At 43.1% G+C, this 23,813-nt stretch overlaps 1 protein-coding gene across 1 annotated transcript in view; it reads right to left on the reverse strand.

The window, feature by feature from the left end:
• The window catches only part of mbnl2 (muscleblind-like splicing regulator 2), a gene marked incomplete at its 3' end in the record, with an annotated part of 44,821 nt that overhangs the window by 3,951 nt on the left and 17,057 nt on the right, over positions 1 to 23,813 (reverse strand). The window contains 7 exon segments of the mRNA XM_037696426.1: positions 2,154 to 2,248; positions 3,642 to 3,677; positions 5,009 to 5,159; positions 5,391 to 5,444; positions 8,878 to 9,132; positions 13,866 to 14,066; positions 14,449 to 14,613. Of these exon segments, the coding sequence (XP_037552354.1) occupies positions 2,154 to 2,248; positions 3,642 to 3,677; positions 5,009 to 5,159; positions 5,391 to 5,444; positions 8,878 to 9,132; positions 13,866 to 14,066; positions 14,449 to 14,613 (957 nt within the window).

Genomic DNA, 23,813 nt, shown 5'->3' on the forward strand with positions numbered 1-23,813 from the left:
GGGGGAGTGAAGGATGACGTCAGCGTCCCTCCAGCTCCTCGGCATCCTTAAAGAGCGCCGCTGCTTCCTGCCGATGACAGGAAGTGAGCGCGGCGAGGAGCAGAGAGGTTAAAGAAGAGGGAGAGCGGATTATTTTGAATCGTCTAAGACGGGGGTCTGCAGCGGCTCCGGGGCCACACGGGGCTCTTTAGTCCCTCATAGGCGGCTCTTTGAAGCTTTCACCAAAACTTATTGAAATTTAATTGTTTTGTTTTTATTCTCACAACAGAAAAATCCTGTTTTGGAAGTTTGTCAAATTAATGTGAATTTATTGTCAGATAGTTAGAAAAGAACGACAGGAAATTATTGAAGTCGTGTTTCCCCCCCAATCATTATACAAGCGGGGTGCCCCGCTCCGTCAACAGAACCGAGCGCCGTGCCTAGTGACACCCCCGCCCCCTGTCAACAACGTTGGTATTAATGTAGCGCTAAGCAAGCAGGCGGGCAACGCAGACGTGAACCCCCCCACGGTAGATGGAAAAACAGCAGCAACGTAGAGCTAACTAGCAGGAGGGCAACAAACATGTGACTCTGCCCCCACCCCCCACAGTTGATAAAAAACAGTAGCAATTTAGTGCCAACTAAAGGACGGGCAACACAGACATGACTCCGCCCCCCCACACTCAATAAAAAACGGCAGGAATATAGCGCTAAGCTAGAGGGCGGGCAACAAAGACATGACTCCGCCCCTCCACGCTCGATAAACAACGGCAGGAATGTAGCACTAAGCTAGCAGGCGGGCAACAAAGACGTGAATCTGCCCCCCCCCCCACACACACACACACACACACACACAGTCGATGAAAAACTGTAGCAATTTAGTGCTAACTAAAGGGCGGGCAACACAGACATGACTCCGCCCCCCCACACTCAATAAAAAAACGGCAGGAACGTAGCGCTAATCAAAAGGGCGAGCAAACCAGACGTGACTCCGCCCCCTCGTCGATAAAAACGGCAGCAATTAGCTGTTAGCAGGTGGGCAAGACATATGTGACTCCATTCCTCCCCCCTCGTCGTCAGTAAAAACCGACAGCAACATAGCATTAAGCTAGCAGGGGAGCAACAGACATGACACCCCCCTAAACCGTTGACAAAAATGGCAGCAATGTAGCGCTAAGCTAGTGGGCGGGTAACAAAGACACAGACTCCATCCCCCCGTCTGCAAAAAATAAAATACAACGAGCACCCCGCCAAGGGAACTGATCGGGGAAACACTGGAAGTAAGTTTCTTCTTCGGGGGGGTCACCACTCACATGAAAGAGTTGGTCATTTGTTTTAGCCGGGCGCCCTTCCTGACGCAACCTGGGCTCGAACCCACAGCCTCAGGATTACAAGACCGCGGCACCGGCCAGAGTTACCGCAGCCCCGCCCGATATTTGCTATTCCTCACATGGGCCTGCAGAGTTCAGTGTTTTAATCTTTATCAGAATAAACTAGAATTATTTTCCTTCTTTACATGAAGTGGTTTGTTTCGTCCTAAAATGTAGACTTTAAAATTCATGATGTAATTTTAGTTTTATAAGGTCACCCCCACTGGCTAGAAAAGCCCCCTCCAACAAAGTCAGTGGCCCAGGTGCCATCAGTTGATAATCAGTCGCAGCAGACGTGTTCTATTGATCAAAGGTTGCAGACCTCTGATCTACGACGGCGTGAACTTTCTGGACATGGAGCGAAGGAGCTTCGTTCAACACGTGGAGCACGTTGCTGCGTGCACCTCTGCACACATCTGCTCGTAAACCATTACAGGCTGTGCATGTGAGGCCAGAGCGCCGCCACTGAGCCCATGTTTCCAGGGTAAAACCAGGTGTGTGTGTGTTTGCGTAGCACACAAGCAGTTCAGGTGCCGCTGCAGATGAATGAGTCGACTGTTAACCAGAAAAGTCCAAAACGTGCAAAACAAAACCAGGAAGTGGACACAACACGAGCACTGCGTGCAAACGTGGGAGCTCTGAAGAAGCGCCCTGGGCGAGCGCGCGGCGCGTTTTGGAACGCTCTTTATGGAGGCGTGAGTTCGATCTGTTGCAGGCGCGCAGATGATGGCGGCTCGCCGTCGGGAGGCGGGGCTTATTCAGAGCTCCGGGGACTGATGAAAGAAAGCTTTAAAAGGAGCAAACCTGATTGGCTGGTGCTGTTGCGGCGTAGGGGACACTTGTGGCAGGAGTTGTTGCTGCAGAGACAGTAGCAGGCGTAGCACTGTACATCATTGGGACTTTGGAGGGGGGGAGGGGGAGAGAGAGGGGGAGGGAGGTAGCGATGGACAGGTAGCGTGGTGACAGTGGAGGCGTGGTGCGTCGACGGTTTGAGAGAGCCAGCAAGCCATCGTTAGGGGGGGTTACACGCCGGCAGACGGCATGCAACCGTTCACAAAGCGAAGCGAGGACAGAAAAATAAAAGACAGGAGAGAAGGACAGCGTGGGAGGGAGAGAAACACAAGAGGAGAAGAGCTGATTACAATCACAAGTCAGGAAGTTCACACGGAAAAATCACTTTGATCCCCGTTTTTAAAGATGGCCGACACGCTGGCTCCACTGCACATGCTCCAAATCAATAAAACAACTGGCTGAAAGAAGACTAAAGTTCTGGTGTCGTGTCGAGGTTCCTCCGTGAAGCGGATTTAAATTTCCCGCTCGACACGGCACAGCAAACGGAACCGACCGGGTCAGGAACCGTAGAACCAGAACCGTCGGGGGCTGCGACACCCTTCAGGTGACACTAGGCCTGTCACGATAACAAATGTTGCTGGACGATTAATCGTCTCAGAAATTATTGCGATAAACGATAATATTGTTTGAAATTTGACAATAATTTGTAATTATTGTCAAATTTAAGAAGAAATGTTGGTTGATTTGTTTTGGGTGTAGTACTGTTTTTCAACCACCAGATGGCAGTATGATTGTTTGAACCAAAGGATGGATAGTGAGGGCGCGAGCAGCGTGTCTCTAAGAAAAAAGGGAGGGAGGCCCCTTGACGTGACATGGGCTGTCTCTCCTTCCTGTTGTTTGGTTCTCAAAATGGTGGACGCTCGGTGTGGTTTGAGCTCTTTAGCAAAGCATTGTTCACACAAAGCTTTTAATTTAAAAAATCACTAAAGAAGTTCTCAGCTTCTTTTTGCAGAGAAAAACAACTTTTTACACGAAGACACGTTTTCAACCGTGAATTTTGGAGTTTCAAAAAGACAGAGTTTTTTTTCCCCCGAGGTCGGCCCGTTAGCTTATCTCGTAGCTTAGCTTCTCGGCTTAGCTGCTTTTAAAGATACAAAAACCTGATTTTGGACGGTTAAAACAGATTTTAAAGAGAAAAGATAAAGGGAGGAGTCAGTTGAGCCTTGTCATCCAGTGTCTTCAGTAGAAAGAGAGAGACACGAAGAAACGATAAAGCAGATAAACGTGATTAATTGATTTATTGTTTATCGCGACAGGCCTAGGTGACGCAGAACTTTTCAAAACATGGATGTTGTGAAAAGATCGTTTCATCGTCACCTAAAGGATGGCGAAGGAATTCAATGTCATTCTGTCTCACCTGTGGGGCTACAGACTCCGCCCCCTCCCCTCCCCCCACACCTAAAACCAGCCCGAGTATAGGAGAGCAGCATCAGGACCTACCAAAACTGCTAGCAGGAGTCATGCACAACACTGACCCTGTGGCGTTCATGCAAAGGAAGACAGAAGGTGAGGGGGGAGACAAAGGAGGAGAGAGACAGGTTAATGTGGGGGGGAAGAGAACAGACAAAATAAAAGCTCAGGTGTTACAGCAGCAATGAAAGCAGTAAAAAAATGGAGGATTAGTGGAAAAAAAAAATCTGTTTTTAATTCAGATGCAGCTAAAGCAAACAAAAAGATAAATTATAATTTTTATGATTCAAAATATGCAAACGTTAAAAAACAGTCGGTTTAAATGACCAAACCTAACTTACAGGATGATTTTTAGACAAAACGTGAAACTCGTTTATATAATTTTATTTAAAAACAGACTCCTTTGTTTAAGTACATTTCCAAGAATCCAAGCACAACGTTGTTAAACCGACTTCCACCTAGGCCTGTCACGATAACAAATGTTGCTGGACGATTAATTGTCTCAGAAATTATTGCGATAAACGATAATATTGTTTGAAATTTGACAATAATTAGTCAAATTTAAGAATAAATGTTGGTTAATTTGTTTTGGGTGTAGTACCTTTTTTGACCACTGGATGACAGTATAAGACTGTTTGAATCGAAGGATGGATAGTGAGGGAGCGAGCAGCGTGTCTCTTTAAGAAAAATGGGAGGGAGGCCTCTTGACGTGACATGGGCTGTCTCTCCTTCCTGTTTTTCGTTTCTCAAAATGGTGGACGCTCGGTGTGGTTTGAGCTCTTTAGCGTAGCATTTTTCACACAAAACTTTTAATTTTAAAAAAAAATCAGTAAACAAGTTCTCAGCTTCTTTTTGCAGAGAAAAACAACTTTTTAGTCGAAGGCACGGGTTTCAACCGTGAATTTTGGAGTTTCAACGAGACGGAGGTTTTTTCCCCCCACCCCGAGGTCGGACTGTTAGCGTAACTCGTACCTTAGCTTCTCAGCTTAGCTGCTTTTTAACGATCCAAAAACACGATTTTGGATCGTTAAAACAGATTTTAAACAGAAAATAGAAAGGGAGGGGTCAGTGAGGAGCACCGGAGTTGAGCCTTTTGTCATCCAGTGTCTTCAGTAGAAAGAGAGAGACGAAGAAACGATAAAGCCGATAAATGAAAATGAGGTCGATAATTTTCATTTATCATGCGATTAATCGAGTTATTGTTTATCGTGACAGGACTACTTCCACTTGACAGGAAACGGGAAGTGCTACAGACAGAACACCAGGTCTGGACATTCTTAATGTGACCTCGAGCGCGTTGGAACCATCGTATTTTCTTAAAAGCGCTGTAAAGCTAGCCGTGAAACTCGTTGCTGCACCAGAATCGTGTCTACGGTGGCCCAGGTGGGAGCTCTTACCTGTGGGGAAGAAGGCGGGCTGCTGGAGCTGTGCGTTGGCCAGCGCCTGCTGGTAGTGCAACATGCCGGGGCCGAACAGGGAGCTGGCTCCGTTGCTCTTCTCCAGCGCCGGTCTCTTTGGTAGGGGCTGCAGGACGCCGTGGGGGAAGGCCTTGCCACCGAGAAACAAACAAGCACAGGAGGTCAGAACTGCAAACACGCTCGTGTCTTTATATTCATCTACGCACAGCACAGAAACAAAACAATCTAGATAACTGAGCTAATTTAATATTACTTGTTCATTAAAGTTACGACAACAAGAAGAGCCAAATCAAACTCTGTGAGTGGCTACAGTACAATTCAAGAAGCTACATGCAAAGCAAAAGGTGAAAGGTCAAAGTACCAGGTCTACAGTTGCCTCGAGGGGTCGCTTCATTGCTTTGGCAGTCGACTGAGTCTTTAATTAGCAGGCAGCGAGCACATGATGGCCAATGGGGTTCAAGCGTATTAACATACAGCAAGCAGAGGTGCATCATGGGGGACAGCATTGCATTGTGGATAGGTGAGAAGGAAAAAACAAAAACAAAAAAATAATCTGAATGCCAGTATACCACATACAAAAACAACAGGCATGCACATAAACAAAAACTTGTTTACTTCCAAGAAACATTTTGAATTAGTACAACAAAAGCATCTGAAGTAACTTTTTGTTAACGTGTAGGAAACTGTAGCGGGAGCTTCCAACAAGCCGGTTCATGGAAAATATCTCGAGAGCGGAAATGAAACTTTGTGTGAGGCGGGTTTAAGCTCCCAGCGGGAAGAGGTCGGGCCAGTTTGAACCAGACGGAGAGCCGGGCTGCCTTCGCTGCCATTTGTTCCAACAAATAAAACAAACGAGGAAAGAAAGTCGGCTCCACAACGCCAATTCTCCACCGATATTCACCATTTTCGCCAACTGCTAGCATTTACGTAACGCTAAGCTAGCGCTACGTAAGTGCGCTAACTTAGCTCGTAAGCTCCTGCTAGCTTAAGCGCTAGCAGGAGCTTTGTTGCGAGCTAGCTAGTGCGACTTATGTAGCTCTAAGCTAGCGTTACATACGTGCGCTACGTTAGCGCATACGGTCGGCTGATCCGACACTAGAAAATCCAAGTTCACGACTATTCAGGTGCTCGAAAAATTTTGTTTCTTTATTTCGTCTGGTGAGAAAGCTTTAGCTGAGCAGCTAATTTAGACCACTGTGAAAGTTTTTATTGTGCGGGGGGAAAAAGTCTTACAAGCAAAAAAAAAAAAAAAAGCAACATTTTTTAATATTTTACTACCGATTGTTGGAGAAAACCATAAGTGGTGTGTCTGTGCAGACGAGGACGCGAAGTTTGTTAGTTTGATCTGAGAGTTTGGAAAAAGTGAGACAAGTTGTGGTTTAACAACAGAATGCGGAGCTCCGTTTATTGTTTAATTTGATTCAGTTTGCCCAAAATATCAAAAACTTCTTAATCCGTAGTAACTTATTAAAACATCTTAATTTAATGTGACTGCTGGAAGAATAAAGAAACATGAATGAGATGGGGGGGGGGGGGGGGGGGGTCATGCACAAGCCTTTAGTTTCACTCAGGTGGATTGTTTTATAGTTTAAATCCACTTTAGAAACACAGAACATTCCTGCAAACGCACAAGGGATGTAAAAGGTGACAAACTTAGCGCCTGTAGCGAGGGGGGTCAAGCTACATCGTTCAAACGTTGACGTAGCATCTTAGTTAGCGGCATGCACGATAGATACGTTAGCTACAATGCTACAGACGTAGCTCTCTGCTTCTCTCACGCATCCTAACCCCGCGCTACCAGTCGCCAACTGCTAACATTCACGTAATGCTAAGCTACTGCTACATAAGTGCGCTAGCTTAGTCAATAAGCTCTAGCAGGAACTTTGTTGCGAGCTAGCTAGTGCGACTTACGTAGTTCTAAGCTAGCGTTACGCAAGTGCGCTAGGTTAGCGCATACGAGCTAGCAAGAGCTTTGTTGCCAGCTATCTAGCACAACTTACGAAGCGCTAAGTTAGCCTTACGCAAGAGCGTTAGCTTAGCACTTGTGAGATAGCAAGAGCTTTGTTGCGAGCTAGCTAGCATGAATTACATAGCGCTAAGCTAGTCTTACATTAGTGCGAATTATGCCATCTACCACACCTCTGACGCCCTCCACCTCCCCCCAAAAAATCCCTTCAGATCGAGATGATAAATGACATATTTTTAATTGAAATTGGCGATTCTCGCCACAAAGCGAAAAGTTTGCAGGTATGACAGAATCGCTACAGCGGCGCTGTCAGATTGGATCGCGGCGGTTAGTTCAAACCAAACATGGCTGAACGAAGTGGCGTGAAAAGCAGAGGTGAGGGCGTTTGGAGGCGACGACACACAGGAAGACGACAGATTTTCCAAAAACGACAATGTTTGCTTTAATTAGTTTAAGCATATCTGCACAGGTTTCATGGATTACAGGAGGTCAGATTAGGCTCAAGCTCAAAGACAATTGGATTAAAGGCGCTGAGCAAAGCGCTTATTGTCACAAGTTAACCTCCTTCACCTCTAACACTGGAACTGGGTCACAAAGAGAAGAAACTGGAGGAGACGAGGCAAACGTTCAGCTTGTTTAGTCTGCTTTTGGTGGAGCGATGCAAGGTGCGCGAGTGCAGCAGAGAATGGACCGGGATCCACCGTCCCTGACTGAATCTGCACCGACCACTGAGCGAGCAGGGAGGTGGGATGGAGGGGGTTGACTTGGATCGTTGTCTCCGTTTGAAGCGTGGGTGGAGGAGAAATTAAAAATAAAAAATAAAAAATGAAGGAGTGCAGTGAAACATCGGATTGTTCTTGTGGCGGTCCACTGATCCGTTTAGGCCCGTTGGTTGTCGCTACGCAGGAGGGGAATAAAAAGTTTGATAAAGCAGTGCTCCACATTTTGTTTTATCGATTGAATCAACGCAAAAGCTTTAATTTAACTGAAAAATAAACAAACACATGTAAAACAACTGGGATGCTTAAAGTTTGTAATTTTTGAATTGGACTTTTACCAAAAGCCCTAAAATTTTATGAAATGTTTATTTAAGGCAGGAAATGGGACTGACGACGGCCGTCGTGCTGCTTTTAAAGTAAAACGAGAGCGCATGCGGCGCATCGCACGCCCGTCCACAAACTGTTACACCGCGATCTGTATCGGCGACCTTCAAGTTTGACTTGACCTTGAACCGGGGGGGGGGGGTTGAAAAGTGTACGCGACATTCCATTTGTTTAGGAAGTTTTGTTTAAGTGTCTCGAGCGGATCAGCAGTTACGGTCCAGGCTAAAAGTTTACATACGCACACAGACGTCGACGGGTGTAGAAATAAAGAATTATATTTATATTTATTATATTTATATTAGGGATGCACGGTATTGGACTTTTGGCCGATATATTAAAACTTATTTGGCCGATACCGATATTTCCCCCTGGACCTACTTATAGAGATTACATAACTTTCTCTGCTGTGGAATTAAAATATATTATTCTGCACGGTCTTTGTTAGTCCGGCCTGCTACCAAACGTAGATGCCAAAAAGGGGCTGGAAATGATGTAACACTATATAAATATATATTAAAAAAAAACAGCACCTTTTATATCGTTGAGTTAATTTGAATGCCTGATATTTAACTTTATCGCTAATACCGTCTGATACCGAAACCATGCCGATAATATCGTGCGTCCCTGATTTATGTTTTAGTCAAACATAGGACGGTAAAGGCTGAAGGAGCTGTGCAGACAGGGTGCTCCGTCCCATCTGGACCAGGTCTGGCCCAGCAGAACCTTTAAACCCTGATGAATCAGTGCGTTATTGTGCAGCAGACAGGAGGCGTGCTCACCATGGCGGCGGCGGCGGCTTGCGCGGCCACGGCCGTCTGGTTGGCCTGGTGCTGGGCGGCCTTGATCTTGGCCTGCAGGTGGGCCGGCGGGTGGAAGTACTTGCACTTCTCGCGCGAGCAGCGGCTCTTGATGTAGTCCATGCACACGGTGACGGTGTTGTCGCTGGTGTCGATCATGGGGCTGTCGCTCGGGTGGGCGAAGCGGCAGTCCGTCTCGCCGCGGGCGCAGTTCCCCCGCTGGAACTCGCGGCAAACCTGCGGGAGGCGGGCGGCCGGGTGAGGTGTGGGTGAAGGAAAAAGAAAGAAAGGCACAGTCAGGAAACAAAACAAGGCGACAATCTAAAGTTTAAAAGGATTCTAACCAATAAAATAAATTTAGAGCTTTTATAAACTGTGCTGGAAACGACATGTAAATTACGTTAGGACGTTCTGAATAAAGTCCAAACCTTCACGAACGATTAAAATCTACACAAACTGAACTGCACATTATTATCGCCGTGTAATTGTTTTATAAAAAAAATCTTTTTATCAAAGTAGAAGACTAAACTACTAAAAGTTGACTCGTTATAAAAAGCGGTACGCTGATGTCCACCGTCACTGAGGAATTTAAATAGTTATGGTTTGTAATTTGCAAAACGAGTGTTTTTTCTGGACTGGAACTGAACAGACGTTTTATCCATCAACAGGGGTGTAGTGAAGGGGTGGCTAATGGTGCCCCATTGATTAATCTTTGGCCACCCCACCAGCCACCACAATCATTTGAAGAAACTATAATTATTATTATTTTTTGTGTGATTATTTATTTTATTTTTTCATTTTTGCAGTCATATTTTATTCTGAAAGGATTATGAAGTGGAAACTTGGCCTCGGGTGAGCTCAGCTTACTGTCAGATTACAAAAATGGAAATTATGCTGACGGCCCTGACACCCACAGTCTGAAGAAACTATAGTTATAAGCAAAATTTTAAAAACAACTACAAACCGTAGTTTTCTCAATGAACAATGTGGTCGGTTTACATAAATATATATATATATATATATATATATATACGGCGGCAGCCATTTTGGATTTTGAAGTGGTGCGCAATTTGCGATAGACCTTTCTATGCCTTGATGTAGCCACACACCAAAATGGAAGTCAGTACCTCACTTATTTTTCATGTTATCCAGCTCACAACACGGACTGAAGGGCAATTACAAAGTCATTTTTTCCTTTTAAGCTATGGTGGCCATCTTGGATTTTTGATTTGGATTTAGTATGTGATGGGAAACGTTCTCAGCTAAAACCTCACCAAATTTCAGCTCTGTACATGTATAAATATAATTACAAATATATATATATATATATATATATATAATAAAATTATAATTATAAACATCTGAGTTAAAGCTATTTAAGTGTAAGTTTGGTGGCCATCGTTGACATTTTTTAAATTCAGAATTTATTGGGCATTGCTGTCAGCTACCAACGCACCAAATTTCAGCTTTTAAAATAAAGTTATCGGATTTGTTCCCATTTCGCTAAGGCGGCCATCTTGGATTTTACGACCATACGACCACACCAAATTTCAGCTCAATATTTCAAAGAATGACTGAGTTCTGGTCATTTATGAGTTTTATGAGTTAGCTGTGGCGGCCATCTTGAACCAAAATGGCTCCAAAAGTGAATCAGTGTTTTGTTCAGAGACATCTTCCCTTAATGTCATGTGATCTCACTGTGGCAGTTAGAAGCTGACAAGCGTTCCGTCAGTGTTTTTAATGAGAAAAATGGCGTCTTTGTTCGCAAATGACGTCACCAAACTGAAAACGCCAGTAAAAATAATGGCACACATCACTGTGCTGAGCCGGACGTTTTCCGGTTCGGGCCGCATTAAAGCTGACAGAAGAGTAAGATATAAAGTTAAGAAACCCGTTAGGTGGATAACAATAGGTGCTGCCTAAGCAGTCCCCAATTACAGAAATAGTTCAGAGTTCCAAGCGTTTCATGAAAACAACATTTCCTGAGTTTTCCCCAAGTAGATCCTGGAATTACAGGAGATATTTCAGTCACACGAAACTCTAAAAGCTAAACATTTTAGTTACTGGAAATCAGAGTCGCGTTCAGAGATGACTGAGTGGACTGTAGGCTACGGCACAGGCCTCTCCTGTAAATGAGTCCCCGAGGCTCAATGGGATTAACCTGTCTAAATAAAGGCTGAATGAATTCCTAATACCGTATTTTTCACCGTACACGTCCCAAAAAAAATAAATCCATAAATACGTCACTTCGCCGTATAAGATGCATCTATTATGAGTCGCCGCTGACAAACCGGAAACGTGTGCCGGTGTTGTGGCAAAAATCAATTGGCTGCCAAATGGCGGCCGCGGGAGCGTGCACAGGATTTTAACAATAATTTTACAAGATTAACACTTAAAAACAATTGTTTGCTTGAAATTATAGTAAAGGTGCGTCTCAGTTGAACTTTTACTTCACGAATGCACTTCAATGGTCAAATCAGCTTCATTTCGGGGCGATGCAGCGAAATGAAGCTGATTTGACGGTTGCTCCAAGCGAGCTGGACGAAGGTGGCAGGCTATGGCAAACCCATCGGGTCATCAATAGCCACTTTTACTTATTACATGACACAAGAGCATGACATACAACTCGAGCGCCATCTAGCGGCTGAAAATGGTAGTGTTCAATATTTTCAATGTCAGATTGAATGAAAACAGGTCATATCTCAGCCAAAAATTGGTTCATAAATACGGGAAAATCTATAAATAAGTCGCTTTGATGTATAAGTCGATGGGGAAGGTAAATTATGCAAAAAAAAAAAAAAGCGACTTATAGGCCGAAAAATACGGTAATTCATTTATATTGTAAAACATCAAAAACTAAAGAGGATACAGAAGCAGAACACGGGCTCAGTGACACCAGAGCACCAGCATTAACACATGAACACCTGAATGACGTCAGGCGTGTTTAACTTTCCGTTTTGTACGTAAAAATCTGGAGACATTTATCGTTGAACCTCCTCGGAAGGCGAGCCGTCATAGTTACGATCCTGGTTTTGACTTAAAACACACATCGGAGTTCGCTCGCAATTGTACCAACAAAGGCCACCCACGCACACGGAAAGAAGTCGCGCACGTGCGATCATACATGATGGATCTGTGTGGGAGTGTACGAGTGTCCAAGGGATCCTGTTTAATTACAGCCAGCCCCGTTCAGTTGCTAAGTGATAGCTCTCCTGCAGAAAAACACACACCTACGCATCACCTCCAGGTCTTGGGGAGATTATTGTTTATCTCCATAAACACGGAGAAGAAGAAAACTCCTTCCCAATCCTCCGGTTGTCCTGGAAGTTGTTTGCCAAAGGGGCAGATGGACACGGCAGATGCAGCAAAAAGCTTGTTTTATTCTCTGGAGAATAATCTGAAAGGTACTTTTTAACAGTTACGACAAAAAAAAAAAAAACACGGAGGAAGACGCTACAATTTAGATTAAAAGCTGGTCCTTGCTGTGCATGTTCAAGAAAACACAACAAGAGTACGACTTACGGCACGTGAAATACTTTTATACATTAATACAGCAGTCTGCAGCTACGACTCAGACACGCAAAGACCTGGTGTAACCTTTGACCTTGATTTGTGACCTTGATCGTCAAACTGGGGTGAAGTTGTGTTAAATTATCTTAAGCGGATCAGAACATACGAGCGAGACAAGAAAAAGTTCACGTCCGCCTTTCGACAGGCGTAAAAAAATGTTTTTTTTTGAGTATTGTGTCGTAAAAGAGCCTTTTCGTTTGTTTTCTCGCTTTGACCCGGACTGAGATGGAGTCGTCGTCGGGTTGTTGGAAAAATCTCATTTACCGTATTTTCCACCGTATAAGTCGAGAAAGTCCAAATATGTCTAATAAAGTGGGAAAAAACAGAAATAAGTTGCAGGGCATGCAAATTATGCAAAAAAACTGTGACTTATACACCGGAAAATATGGTATTGCTAATTCCAACGTGAATTAAATTTTATTATTTTTTTTTTTTATTCTCGTGCGTTACGTCGTATATAATAATGGAATTATTTATTTATTATTTATCAAAGTTTTCATTACAGCACAAGTGGAAAACAAAGTGTAAATGTTACAGCAGAAATAAAAAGTTTATTATTCTGTATCAAAATAACTGCCTTTAATAACCAAAAGATTCTAAATTTAACTAAAAGCAATAAGCTGTTATTGTTTTAAAACATAATAAATCAAGTTAAAACGTCTCGACTGAAAATCTATATTTAACATTTATTTACACGAGTTTTGTTTTTCATCTCAAAAGAACTTTATTCTTAAAATCCAAAACCTTCCTGTTTATTTGTTTTAGTTTGATGATTAAACAAAATTACAGGAAAAAAAACAGAAAAGTTAGAATGACATTAAGGAAATTATTTCTCTTTTAGCAGTTAGGGTATTAAGTGATATTAAATATTACCGTAATTTCCGGACTACTGAGCACACCTGAATATAAGCCGCGCCCACTAAATTCAAAAAGGAATTTAACAAGTGTACATATATAGGCCTGTCACGATAAATTTTGCTGGGCGATTAATTGTCTCAGAAATTATTGCGATAAACGATAATATCGTTTGAAATTTGACAAAAATGAGTAATTATTGTCAAATTTAAGATGAAATGTTGGTTATTTTTTTGTGTGTAGTACCTTTTTCAACCACCAGATGGCAGTATAAGACTGTTTGAACTGAAGGATGGATAGTGAGGGAGCAAGCAGCGTGTCTCTAAGAAAAATGGGAGGGAGGCCCCTTGACGTGACATGTGCTGTCTCTTCAGTTCTCAAAATGGCGGACGCTCAGTGTGATTTGAGCTCTTTAGTGTAGCATTTTTCACACAAAGCTTTTAATTAAAAAAATCAGTAAACAAGTTTTTACACGAACGATCACATTCGGATGTGACACGTTCGCTCTTTGCAAAGACGAAAACCGTTCCGATCCGGCGGGTCACCTCTAGCTTGTCGGCACGGATGAGTTTCTGGCTGGAGGAGGAGCCGGCGTTCACGGAGACGGGCGGGCTGCCGGGGACGATGACGGGAGTGCTGGGCAGGATGTCTGCGGGGACCAGGCCCATGCTGTGGGACATCGGAGTCAGGTACGGCGCGTAGCTCAAACCGGCGCTGGAACCCAAGCCCTGGGTGACCGGGAACGTCTGGCGTGGATGGAGAGAAGATCAGAAGTTAGCCCCTTTTTGTTCCTGCAGACTTTGAATGAAGCTACAGAAACAGTGAAGGAGAAGGAGCAGATGTAAAGAAACAATAAAGAAGGACTGGGAAATGAGAAACAGGAGATTTTTTTAAACCTTTGTGTCTCCTGGAAAGATTTTGCCGAGCACGCATGTCCTGTTTTAGTTACGCCTGCCGTTACATCGTTGCAGTTAAAGCATTCGCACCTGGCAGCAGCCCTCCTCAGCCTACCGGCTGCTGAGGAGCTCCTAAAATGTAGCATTCATTTTTTTAAAATCATAACATTATCCGTTTCAGAGCGTGAGCCCAAAGAATGCAACAAAAGGGTTGAAAGGATTCAACACCGACCACGGGCTGCATGGTGGTGCCGGGGATCATGAACTGCATCTGCTGAGCCAACATGGCGGCCGCCGTCTTCTGCTGGATCAGGTTGTTCCGCCCGTTGATCTCCAGCTGGGTCTTTAGGTGCGCGGGTGGGTGGAGGTACTTGCAGTTCTCTCGTGTGCAGCGGCCCTGAGGAATCGTGGGGGAAAAAAAGGGACGGAAAGAAAGAAGAGCCAGGTCAGTATCAGTCTTAACTGAAAACCTTAAGAAGAAAAGTACGGCACCTGGCACACCTCGACAAACTATTATACAGCAAAGACATTGGACCTTGATTTATGACCTTGAAAGTGGAGCTGGGTAAGTGGCGCTCTGTCTAGTGGTGATGCATATGTATATCAAGTTTCATTACACTATCTTGAACGGGTCAGAAGTTATGAGTGGGACAACAGAAAGTTTCCATACGTACGGAGACTACCGTAAGTCGTCTTTCCCCGGGCGTATAGAAATATGAATTGCAACGACTTCAAACAGGTTTCAAAACCGTTTGAGATGAAGAACAGTTTCAGATTTGTTTGCACGTTCACCTTGCTAAGTCTCGTTCTACATCACAACAGACAGGAAGAGAAGGACCCTGAGCTGAATCTCGGCAGCTCTCTGGCAGAGCTCAGACCATCAGCGGAAATGCAAACGGTCGGTTGGGTTCGAGAATCCGTGGTGGATGAAGGTAATTATCCCGTCAAACCAGAGGCTAATGGCAAACACAATGACACAATAAGGGTCTGCTCTGCAGTGCTCATGGCAAATATAGTTGAGGAGAAGAGGGCCAAGGTCAGGAGGGAGCAGAAGAGACAAAGAGTGTGGCCTGTGGAGTGGACCGGTATGAACGCTCCTGAAAGGAAGCAAAGAGATAAAGAGAAACAGGACACGACATGGCTGCCATGACACATGTCTGTAAATGTGAGAGGGCAGAGGGGACTGAAGATAAATTAGAACCAGTGTGGCACAAGGAGGTCTGCTCCTCCGACTGAAAACCTCTCAGCTCCGTGACACAGACCAGCCGCAGCACCGTGGCCCAATTAGCGGCATCATTCCCATCGTGATTCCTCTAATTTCCACTTACGAGCAAATATGACAGGACTGCTTCATGTCAACGCTCTGATTGGTGACTGTGGAGTTTAATTACGGTACTCGAGGGCAGCGCTCAAACGCCGTTTCAAGTCCAACAAAATGACAGCGTGCTGTGTAGAGATTTCTCGAATACTCCGGTAGTCTGCCATGATTTGTTTCACTTCCGGCAGCAAATACAGCAGAGTGAAGTGATTTGTAAAAGTTGTATCGAACCAAACGAGCTCAAAGTCCAGTAAGAGAAAAAATAAATGTATACCTAAACTGTCAGCTATTTGTCTTTAATGTTAAAGAGAAATTTAACCATTAGAGATGCACCAGTTTGCACCGGTCTACTTTTTAGCTAGATGAGCCAAGCAAAAGCTCAAAATTACCATATTTGTTTGCCAGCCCCTGAACACACCACAACTAAGCTGCCAGTTTGCACAAAGTGGAAGAGTTTAACTAACTGAACCAGACTCAAAGTTTTCTGTGTCCATCAATAGCCTTTCACGACCATGACGTGATCAAATGCATCACAGCATAAAAGGTAAAATGGACAGTAAGAACAATACAAAAAGACTAAATTACCAAACTACTAGGTATTAAAGTCCTGCCTGGATTAAAAGGTTTTAGGATTAGATTAAAAAATGTTGGGATAGAGCTCAAGTACTGAGGAAGTTGGTTCCACAATTTATATGTCACGACCAAAAAGACCTGATCACTTTAACATTTGTATTTAGACAATGGGACAAACAAAAAAGATGTAATGGTTGACCATTAGGATCTCTCATGCTCACGGAATGATACTAGAGCAGCTAAATATGGCAAGGAAAGGCAATGCAGAGCTCTAAAAGTAAAAAATAAGAGCTTAAAAATCAATACTAAAATGAACAGGAGACCAAGGGAAAGAAGATAAAACAGGTTGTGCTCACATCTTCAAAAAAAAAGTTGAAGGCATCTGATGGACAAGGACATTCCAACATAAAAAGCATGCGTCTTTATCTTCTTTTTCGTAGTCTTCAGCATCCATACTTTCTTCATCTGCGTTCATACTTTCGTCGTCCGCGTCAATACCTTTGTCGTGAGCGTCTATACCTTCGTCGTCCGAGTCTATATCTTTGTCGTCAGCGTCTATACCTTCGTCGTCCGAGTCTATATCTTCATTGCCAGCGTCTATACCTTTGTCGTCAACGTCTATACCTTCATCGTCAGCGTCTATACCTTTGTCGTCAGCGTCTATACCTTCGTTGTCAGCACCCATACCTTCATCGTCAGCGTCTATACTTTTGTCGTCAGTGTCTATACCTTCTTCGTCCGTGTTTATATCTTCGTTGCCAGCGTCTATACCTGTGTCGTCTGCGTCTATACTTTCGTTGTCCGCGTCTATATCTTTGTTGCCAGCGTCTATACCTTTGTCGTCAGCATCTATACCGTCATTGTCCGCGTCTATATCTTGGTTGCCAGCGTCTATACCTTTGTCGTCAGCGTCTATACCTTTGTCGTCAGTGTCTATACCTTTATCGTCAACGTCTATACCTAAGTCTTCAACGTCTATACCTTCGTCTCAGCGTCTATACCTTCGTCTTTAGTGTCTGTATTTTTGTATTTAGTGTCTATATTTTTATATTTAGCATCTAAATCATCTTCTTCAAGGAAGACCTTTGTCTTGAGCATCTATATCTTCGTTTTATGCCTCTACCTTTATCTTCAGCATCTATATACTAGTCTTTAGCATTTATATATTTGTCTTTAGCATCTACATCGTCCATATTCAGCATTGATGCCTTTGTCTTTAGCGTCTATATTTATGTCTTCAGCATCTATATCTTCTTATACATCTTCTTTGATGGCATCTTCTTTCAGCCGTTTGGGGACACCACAGCGAGTCATCCTCCTCTATCTCACTGTCCTCTGCGACCAATACATTTAACTTATCAGCTCATAAAGTCAGTTTATTTTTCTTCCCAGTCTTAACTGAACACTGCTGCAATTTATTTTAAATTGAAATCTTGAAAAATGAAATATTTCTTATGTAACTGGGACCCTGTGTACATAATTTCATTCCACCACATGAACCACATGTGGTGCGAATGACAAATAAAGAGACTCTGACTCTGATTTTATGTTTCAATCCAGTAGGCGTGTCAGAAGTTTGTAAAAATCTACTGTATTTTGGTTGTATTAAGTTTTTAACCATAAACATTTTAATTTGAACAATCAAACTTTGTTTTAATCATAAATTAGAGGGAAAAAATATATCCTATGATGATACTGTAGGTCAAGAAATAACATTTAAATCATTCAAAACTGGTATTGGCAGACAAAAGTTTTTAAAAAACATTGAGCATTGGGCATCGGACTCAGATGAAAAACTGTGATCAGCGCATCTCTACAAAGAATATGCTTCCAGGTCAAGTTTTTTTCCAAGTAATATAAAGTCCATAATTAAAAAAAAAAAAAAAAAAAATATATATATATATATATATATATATATATATATATATATATATATATAATAGGTTTTATGAGCTCAATATAATTAGTTTAGGTTTGTCAGTTTCAGCCCAGTCTGCGCTCTAGAAGTTGAGCATAATTTAATTAATACAACAAAATATAAGCATATCTAGTAACCACTATATTTGGAAAGAGTCTTGTGGGTTTAGTTACAAAAGATTATTATATATTCCTCTGTTAACGTTTGAAATTTTATAGTTTTTAGCAGAATGCAACATCACTGAGATCATTGCTGTTTTTCACTTTATACTAGGAGGGTACGAGAAAAACACTTTAATCAAAGACAGCTCGAGGTAGAATCCTTGTTCTCAGTGCAAACATCCGATGTTCTCAAACTAATAAAACCGGGCTGTCCGGTTCCACCTGTGTGATATTAAAGGTACACCACAGAGCATCATTTTAAAGCTCTACAGGCGTCTTTAGCTTTAATATCATTTAAAAAAATAAAAAGTAACCATAAGAGAACCATGTTGGAAGGGATCAACATCCAAAATCTGGTATAAAGGATACATGGTCCTCCCATAACCCCTCAGTCCTCCTCCATGGTTCTCAAGTTATCGCCTACCTACACATGTGCATACTACTACACACGTCACCCACACACACATGCACACGGTGCAGCTGTGTTCATACGTATCCAGAACAGAGGAACAAAGGTAGCGCTGAACGCTGCAACCAGAAGCCTCGCTGGTGTCAAAAATAATTAGAGCCCTGCACGTCGGCGCCACCAGAAGTGGTACAAGATGTGTGTGTCTGTGGTGTATGGGTGTCTTGAGTTATCAGCGGCAACGAGGAAGGATGCGTGGGCTGGTGTAACTGTGCAGAAGAAACCGTGTGGGCGGGGGTGCGAGGAAGGGAGCGGGTGCTGAAGCTGAGCTCTGGACAGCATCCCAGACGGAGTCCGCGGGGAAGCATCGCACCCTGTAGGGTTCAGCGGCACAAACACACAACAAAGAACTTTGTGGCGCACTTTGTCAGCTTTCTTTGGCCTGACCGAGGCCACTTTTGCTTCTTTGTTATTCTGAAATGTAGCTTAGGTTTGTGATTTCTCATCATTTACCAGTTTAAAGTGTTGAGATAAATGGTTTTGGCTGTCTTACTAAGTGTCCTCGTGTCACTTCATGTTTGAGAACTGATCTGTTCTTCATCGGTCAGCACTGCGCCTGGTCGGTGCATGAACTGGCCAATGCCACATTTCACCTGGGTATAAAAACTATGGTCCAAATAATGGAATGGATTATATACAGAAACCTGTTGAGTTTTGGCTTCTAGAAAATTGTACTGGGCATCATTTTTTTCTGAAAAGTGTCTAAATCACGAACACATAAAAGCTAAAAGCTAAATTTTGATCGAATATATGTGCTCCGCCTCATTTATAACAATGGCTCCCTAACTTTTCACTGTTAGACCTACAAAATAAAAGTTGTAGGGATGTGTGACCCTAACTACATCCATAGGATGTCTACAAAAACCTGCAGCAACCAAAACAGTCTTGTTTGGTGCGAACGTTAAATGGAAGAGAAAATAAAAAAAGACTGTTTTAGAAACAACATGACATAAATATACTGCGATGTTTAGATTTTTCAGTTCCAGTGAGGCTGGAGCTCTTAACGGAGAATGTAAACATTATTGCAACTGAATTCTGAGCTGCTCTTATACTGCAATGCAATGGTTCCCAACCCTGGTCCTTGAGGAACACCATCCTGCATATTTTAGTTGTTTCTCTGCTTTGACACACCTGATTCAGTGACTTAATTACTTCAAGTTCTGCAGAAGACTGTTAATCACCTGTTCATTCAAATCAAGTGTTGGAGCGGAAAAACAACTAAAGGTGTTCCTCAGGGACCAGAGTTGGGAACCACTGCTAATGGGCTTTTTGTTTGATAAAGATGTCTTCCTGCAGTTAACGGTTGTTTGTAAATGAGTCCACGAGGCTCAATGGGATTAACCTGTCTAAATAAAGGTTGAATGCAAAATATATATACATAAACGCCGTTCTAATTGGAAACAGGTTCAGACAGAAAACGACTCTCTTATGAGTCAGCTGTGCTATACGAGTGTTTGATTTAGTGTTGGTTTTAAGTTTAGATAAATTGGCCAACTGGAGCGAGTCGAGGGAATGTTTTCCGATCCTTTATCTGTCAGAAGGATTACTCAGGAAAGAGTCTGGCTGCATTTTTGAAGCTTAATAGAGAGGTGTCCGCAAAGGGAACCTGTTTAATACTCATAAAAATGTACAACGTTATCCTCAGAACATAAATACAAGATCTATCAGTAACAGGCGCAAGTGGTGTTTGCCAGGGCTTCTTGGAAGGCCTTTCCTCGACCCTCCATCTCCTTCATCGTCGTCTGAATGGTCAAAGTGATGACTGTTGTGCGTCTGTGGGTGGTGCAGACACAGAGGGCCAGTCTTACACCGGCTCTGAAGAATAGGGCTTCAGTTGTGGGCCTCTTCCTTCACCACTGTAACATTTGCATTTTCCGCTCAATGAGCGCTTTATCTCCGGGCCTGGTGAAAACAGAAAGCGGCCACCTATGGAAGAGCTGTAAACGTCCTCGTAAAGACGACTGGAAACACCTTCATATTGCAGAGCTGTGCTTCAGATTGCTGCGACTAATAAGAAAATTTGCATCCTGACGTATAAAATGAGCGATGGCTTATTCTCCCCCATTAACAGTTAAATCAGAGAAACAATACTGAAACATTAGGCTTTGCCTTGGGAATCTGAGATGTGTGTTTGTGATCCTACATGAGGCCATCAGTTGTGTTTGTTCCAGGGCGGTTTTCTATATCTTATTAAAGCTGATGTCTTTGTCATGCCTCCACAATGATCGATGTTAGCGCGACTGGCTTTAGTGGCAGATCTGGAAAAGAACAATCGCGGAGAAAGATAAATGGGGGGAGATAAGCAGGGTCAGCACAAAGCAGGCCGAGATGGAGGGATGGTTGATTGCGCCGGCATGACCAAGAGGCAGAGCTTTAGGTCGGACAGATGGGACTGTGACTAACAGTGGTCAAACACAACAAGGTTCACAGTGATTCTGCATACGAGAAGAAACTTTGGGTACTTTATATTCCCCCAACAAGGAGAGCAGAATAAACAGTAATTGTTCTAGTGACTGAAATGTTTAAAACCCTGCCGTTTTGGTTGGCTGTGTCCATCAGTCGTCTTTCTCCAGTTTATTCCATTGTGCTATAAGCTGTGAAACGAAGGCGACCTCGGAGAAACTGACTAATTTCTCAGACATGAAACCTGCAACATGTGATCTCTTACAGAACTAAGAGTACCTCCTTTCTGGAGTGTGACCTCCTGCTGTAAATACTTGGTCATATGCAAAGAGTACCACATACGGCACATTATACAACTGTCGACGAACGGTTATACAGCAACCTATAGCAATGGACTGAACAAGCAAAGACCTTGTTAAACTTTTGACCTTGATTTGTGACCATGCCCTTGAAGCTGTGGTGAAGAAATGTGTATTTGATGTTCTGTCTAGTGATGACGCATCTGTAAATTAAATTTTGTTATATTAGCTTGAGCGGATCAGGAGTTATGGGCGGGCCCAGACTAGAGAAAGTGTGCGACCATACGTATAGTCTCTGTATGTACAAATTGATGGACAAAGACTATACCAAAATACAGGGTCCTCAACCACGAAAAGAAATTACAAAATAAACTACCTGGCTAAAAAAAAAACGTTGCAACCAAAAGAAAGGTCACACACTAATATTTCGTTGGAACGTCTTTAGCTTTGATCACGGCATGCATTCTCTGTGGCATTGTTTCGATATGCTTCTGCAACGTCACAAGATCTATTTCCATTCAGCGTTACATTAATTTTTTTCTCCAAGATCTTGCATTGATGACTAGGCACTAGGCATGATGGGTGCATCACTTCACGATTCACCCATCACTACAGAACAGGGTAAATCTGAACTCATCAGACCACATGACCTTCTTCCATTGCTCCAGAGTCCAATCTTTATGCTCCCTAGCAAATTTAAGCCTTTTTTGTTTTTTCGGTTAGTCACACTGATTAGTGGTTTTCTTAAGGCTAGACAGCTGCTCAGTCCCAATCCCTTGAGTTCCCTTCGCATTGTATGTGTGGAAATGCTCTTACTTTCCCTATTAAACATAGCCCTGAGTGCTACTGTTGTTTTTCTTCAATTTGACTTCACCAAATGTTTAAGTGATCGCCGATCAAGATCATTCAGGATTTTTTTCCGGCCACGTTTCTTGCTCAAAGACGATGGGTCCCCACTATCCTTCCAGTTTTTAATAATGCGTTGGACAGTTCTTAACCCAATTTTAGTAGTTTCTGGAATCTCCTTAGATGTTTTCTCTGCTTGATCCTATTTGCTTAGTTAAATCCAGAGGGCGATTTTTTTTTTTGGCCAGGAAGTGTATTAAAATACCCATTATATTTAAATTATAGCTCTTATAATTAAATATCATGCACCTTGTGTTTTGTTATACGTGTGACCTCCCTTCACCTTTGCATCCCTGCTGCTCGTCCGTAGAAAATTTGTTTAGCATAAAACTGTTCCGTGATGAAAAAAAAAGGTTGGGGACGCCTGCCATAATACGTCTCACCTTCGATGGGATACATTTCGTCTTCAACAGGCGCATAAAATAAAAATAGAACAAAAATGTGATTTGTGCTCCTCCTTTTGTACTCAGCATTAAGATGTTTGTATTTGTAGCTATAAATATCCTAATAATAGCAGCTTTTGTCCATGAGTACCTACTGAAGAGATCCAGATTCACACTTCAAGACAAAACGTTCGTTTGGGTTTTTCTTTCTGGTCAACCTACCTCCTTTTGCTTCGTTCTTCTCAATCTTCTCAAAGCCTGAGCTGCTGCACATCGACTTTGATCCTGGCCTTCGATAAAATAAGTTTGTTTTTCTGATCCCCATGCATGCTCGATAATCCAGGTAGATTACGGCTGTCCTTTCTCGGTTTACTCCAGGAGTCGGCTTCCGGGGACACTAACAGCTGGATATGGGATGACCTTTAACAGTTCACTAGGAAAGCACTTTGATGACACCCTCCCACCCCACCAAGCTATGAGATGCCAACACTCCAGTGCTCAGAAGACCAAGAGAGGCAGACCCAGTGATCCCAGCACCCGGTTGAGTCGTGAGGCCCTGGATGCACAAGGACAGGGGTTCCCTTTATCCTCGAGCTTCGGCTGCAGGATCTCATTTTGTTTTTGGTTCTCTAATGGATTGCATCGAGCTAATGGGTTCGTTTGAAGCGACAAGACTCTGGGGGCAGCAGGAAACACTGAAAATCCATTTTGAAATCATAGCCAAAAAGCTTTTTGCTCATATTTCGGTTGGTAATGGAGCTCAAGGATCAATGTTGAACAGTTGAACCAGTTAAAGGTAAAAACTGGAGTAAAAGCCGGCATTGGTCTCCCATTCTGCTCATCTGATGAGCCGGAAGAATGAATTAAACAAATGGCACACTGATGTTCCCATCACTGAGGGACGTGAACAGTGAATGTTTGTAGTTTTTGAGAGGAGTGTTTTTCTGAACTGGATTTGAACACAGAAAGAAGTAAACCTAAATGTTTCTGGTGCAACAGAGTCATGTGAGTAGGAGTTAAACTGCAGGGGAAGAGGTGGAGTTTTGTTTTTGCTTGTTTGAAGTGGTGCAGAATGACAGATGCAGGCAAGTGGAGGGAGCAGTTAAATCCACAACCAGGTGCAGGGGCTAAGCCAGAGGGTGGCCAATGGTGGCCTTGGTCACTACAGAT

This window comes from Nematolebias whitei, chromosome 23 (genome assembly GCF_014905685.2).
Source record: "Nematolebias whitei isolate Nwh7 chromosome 23, NemWhi1, whole genome shotgun sequence".
Lineage (NCBI taxonomy): Eukaryota > Metazoa > Chordata > Actinopteri > Cyprinodontiformes > Rivulidae > Nematolebias > Nematolebias whitei.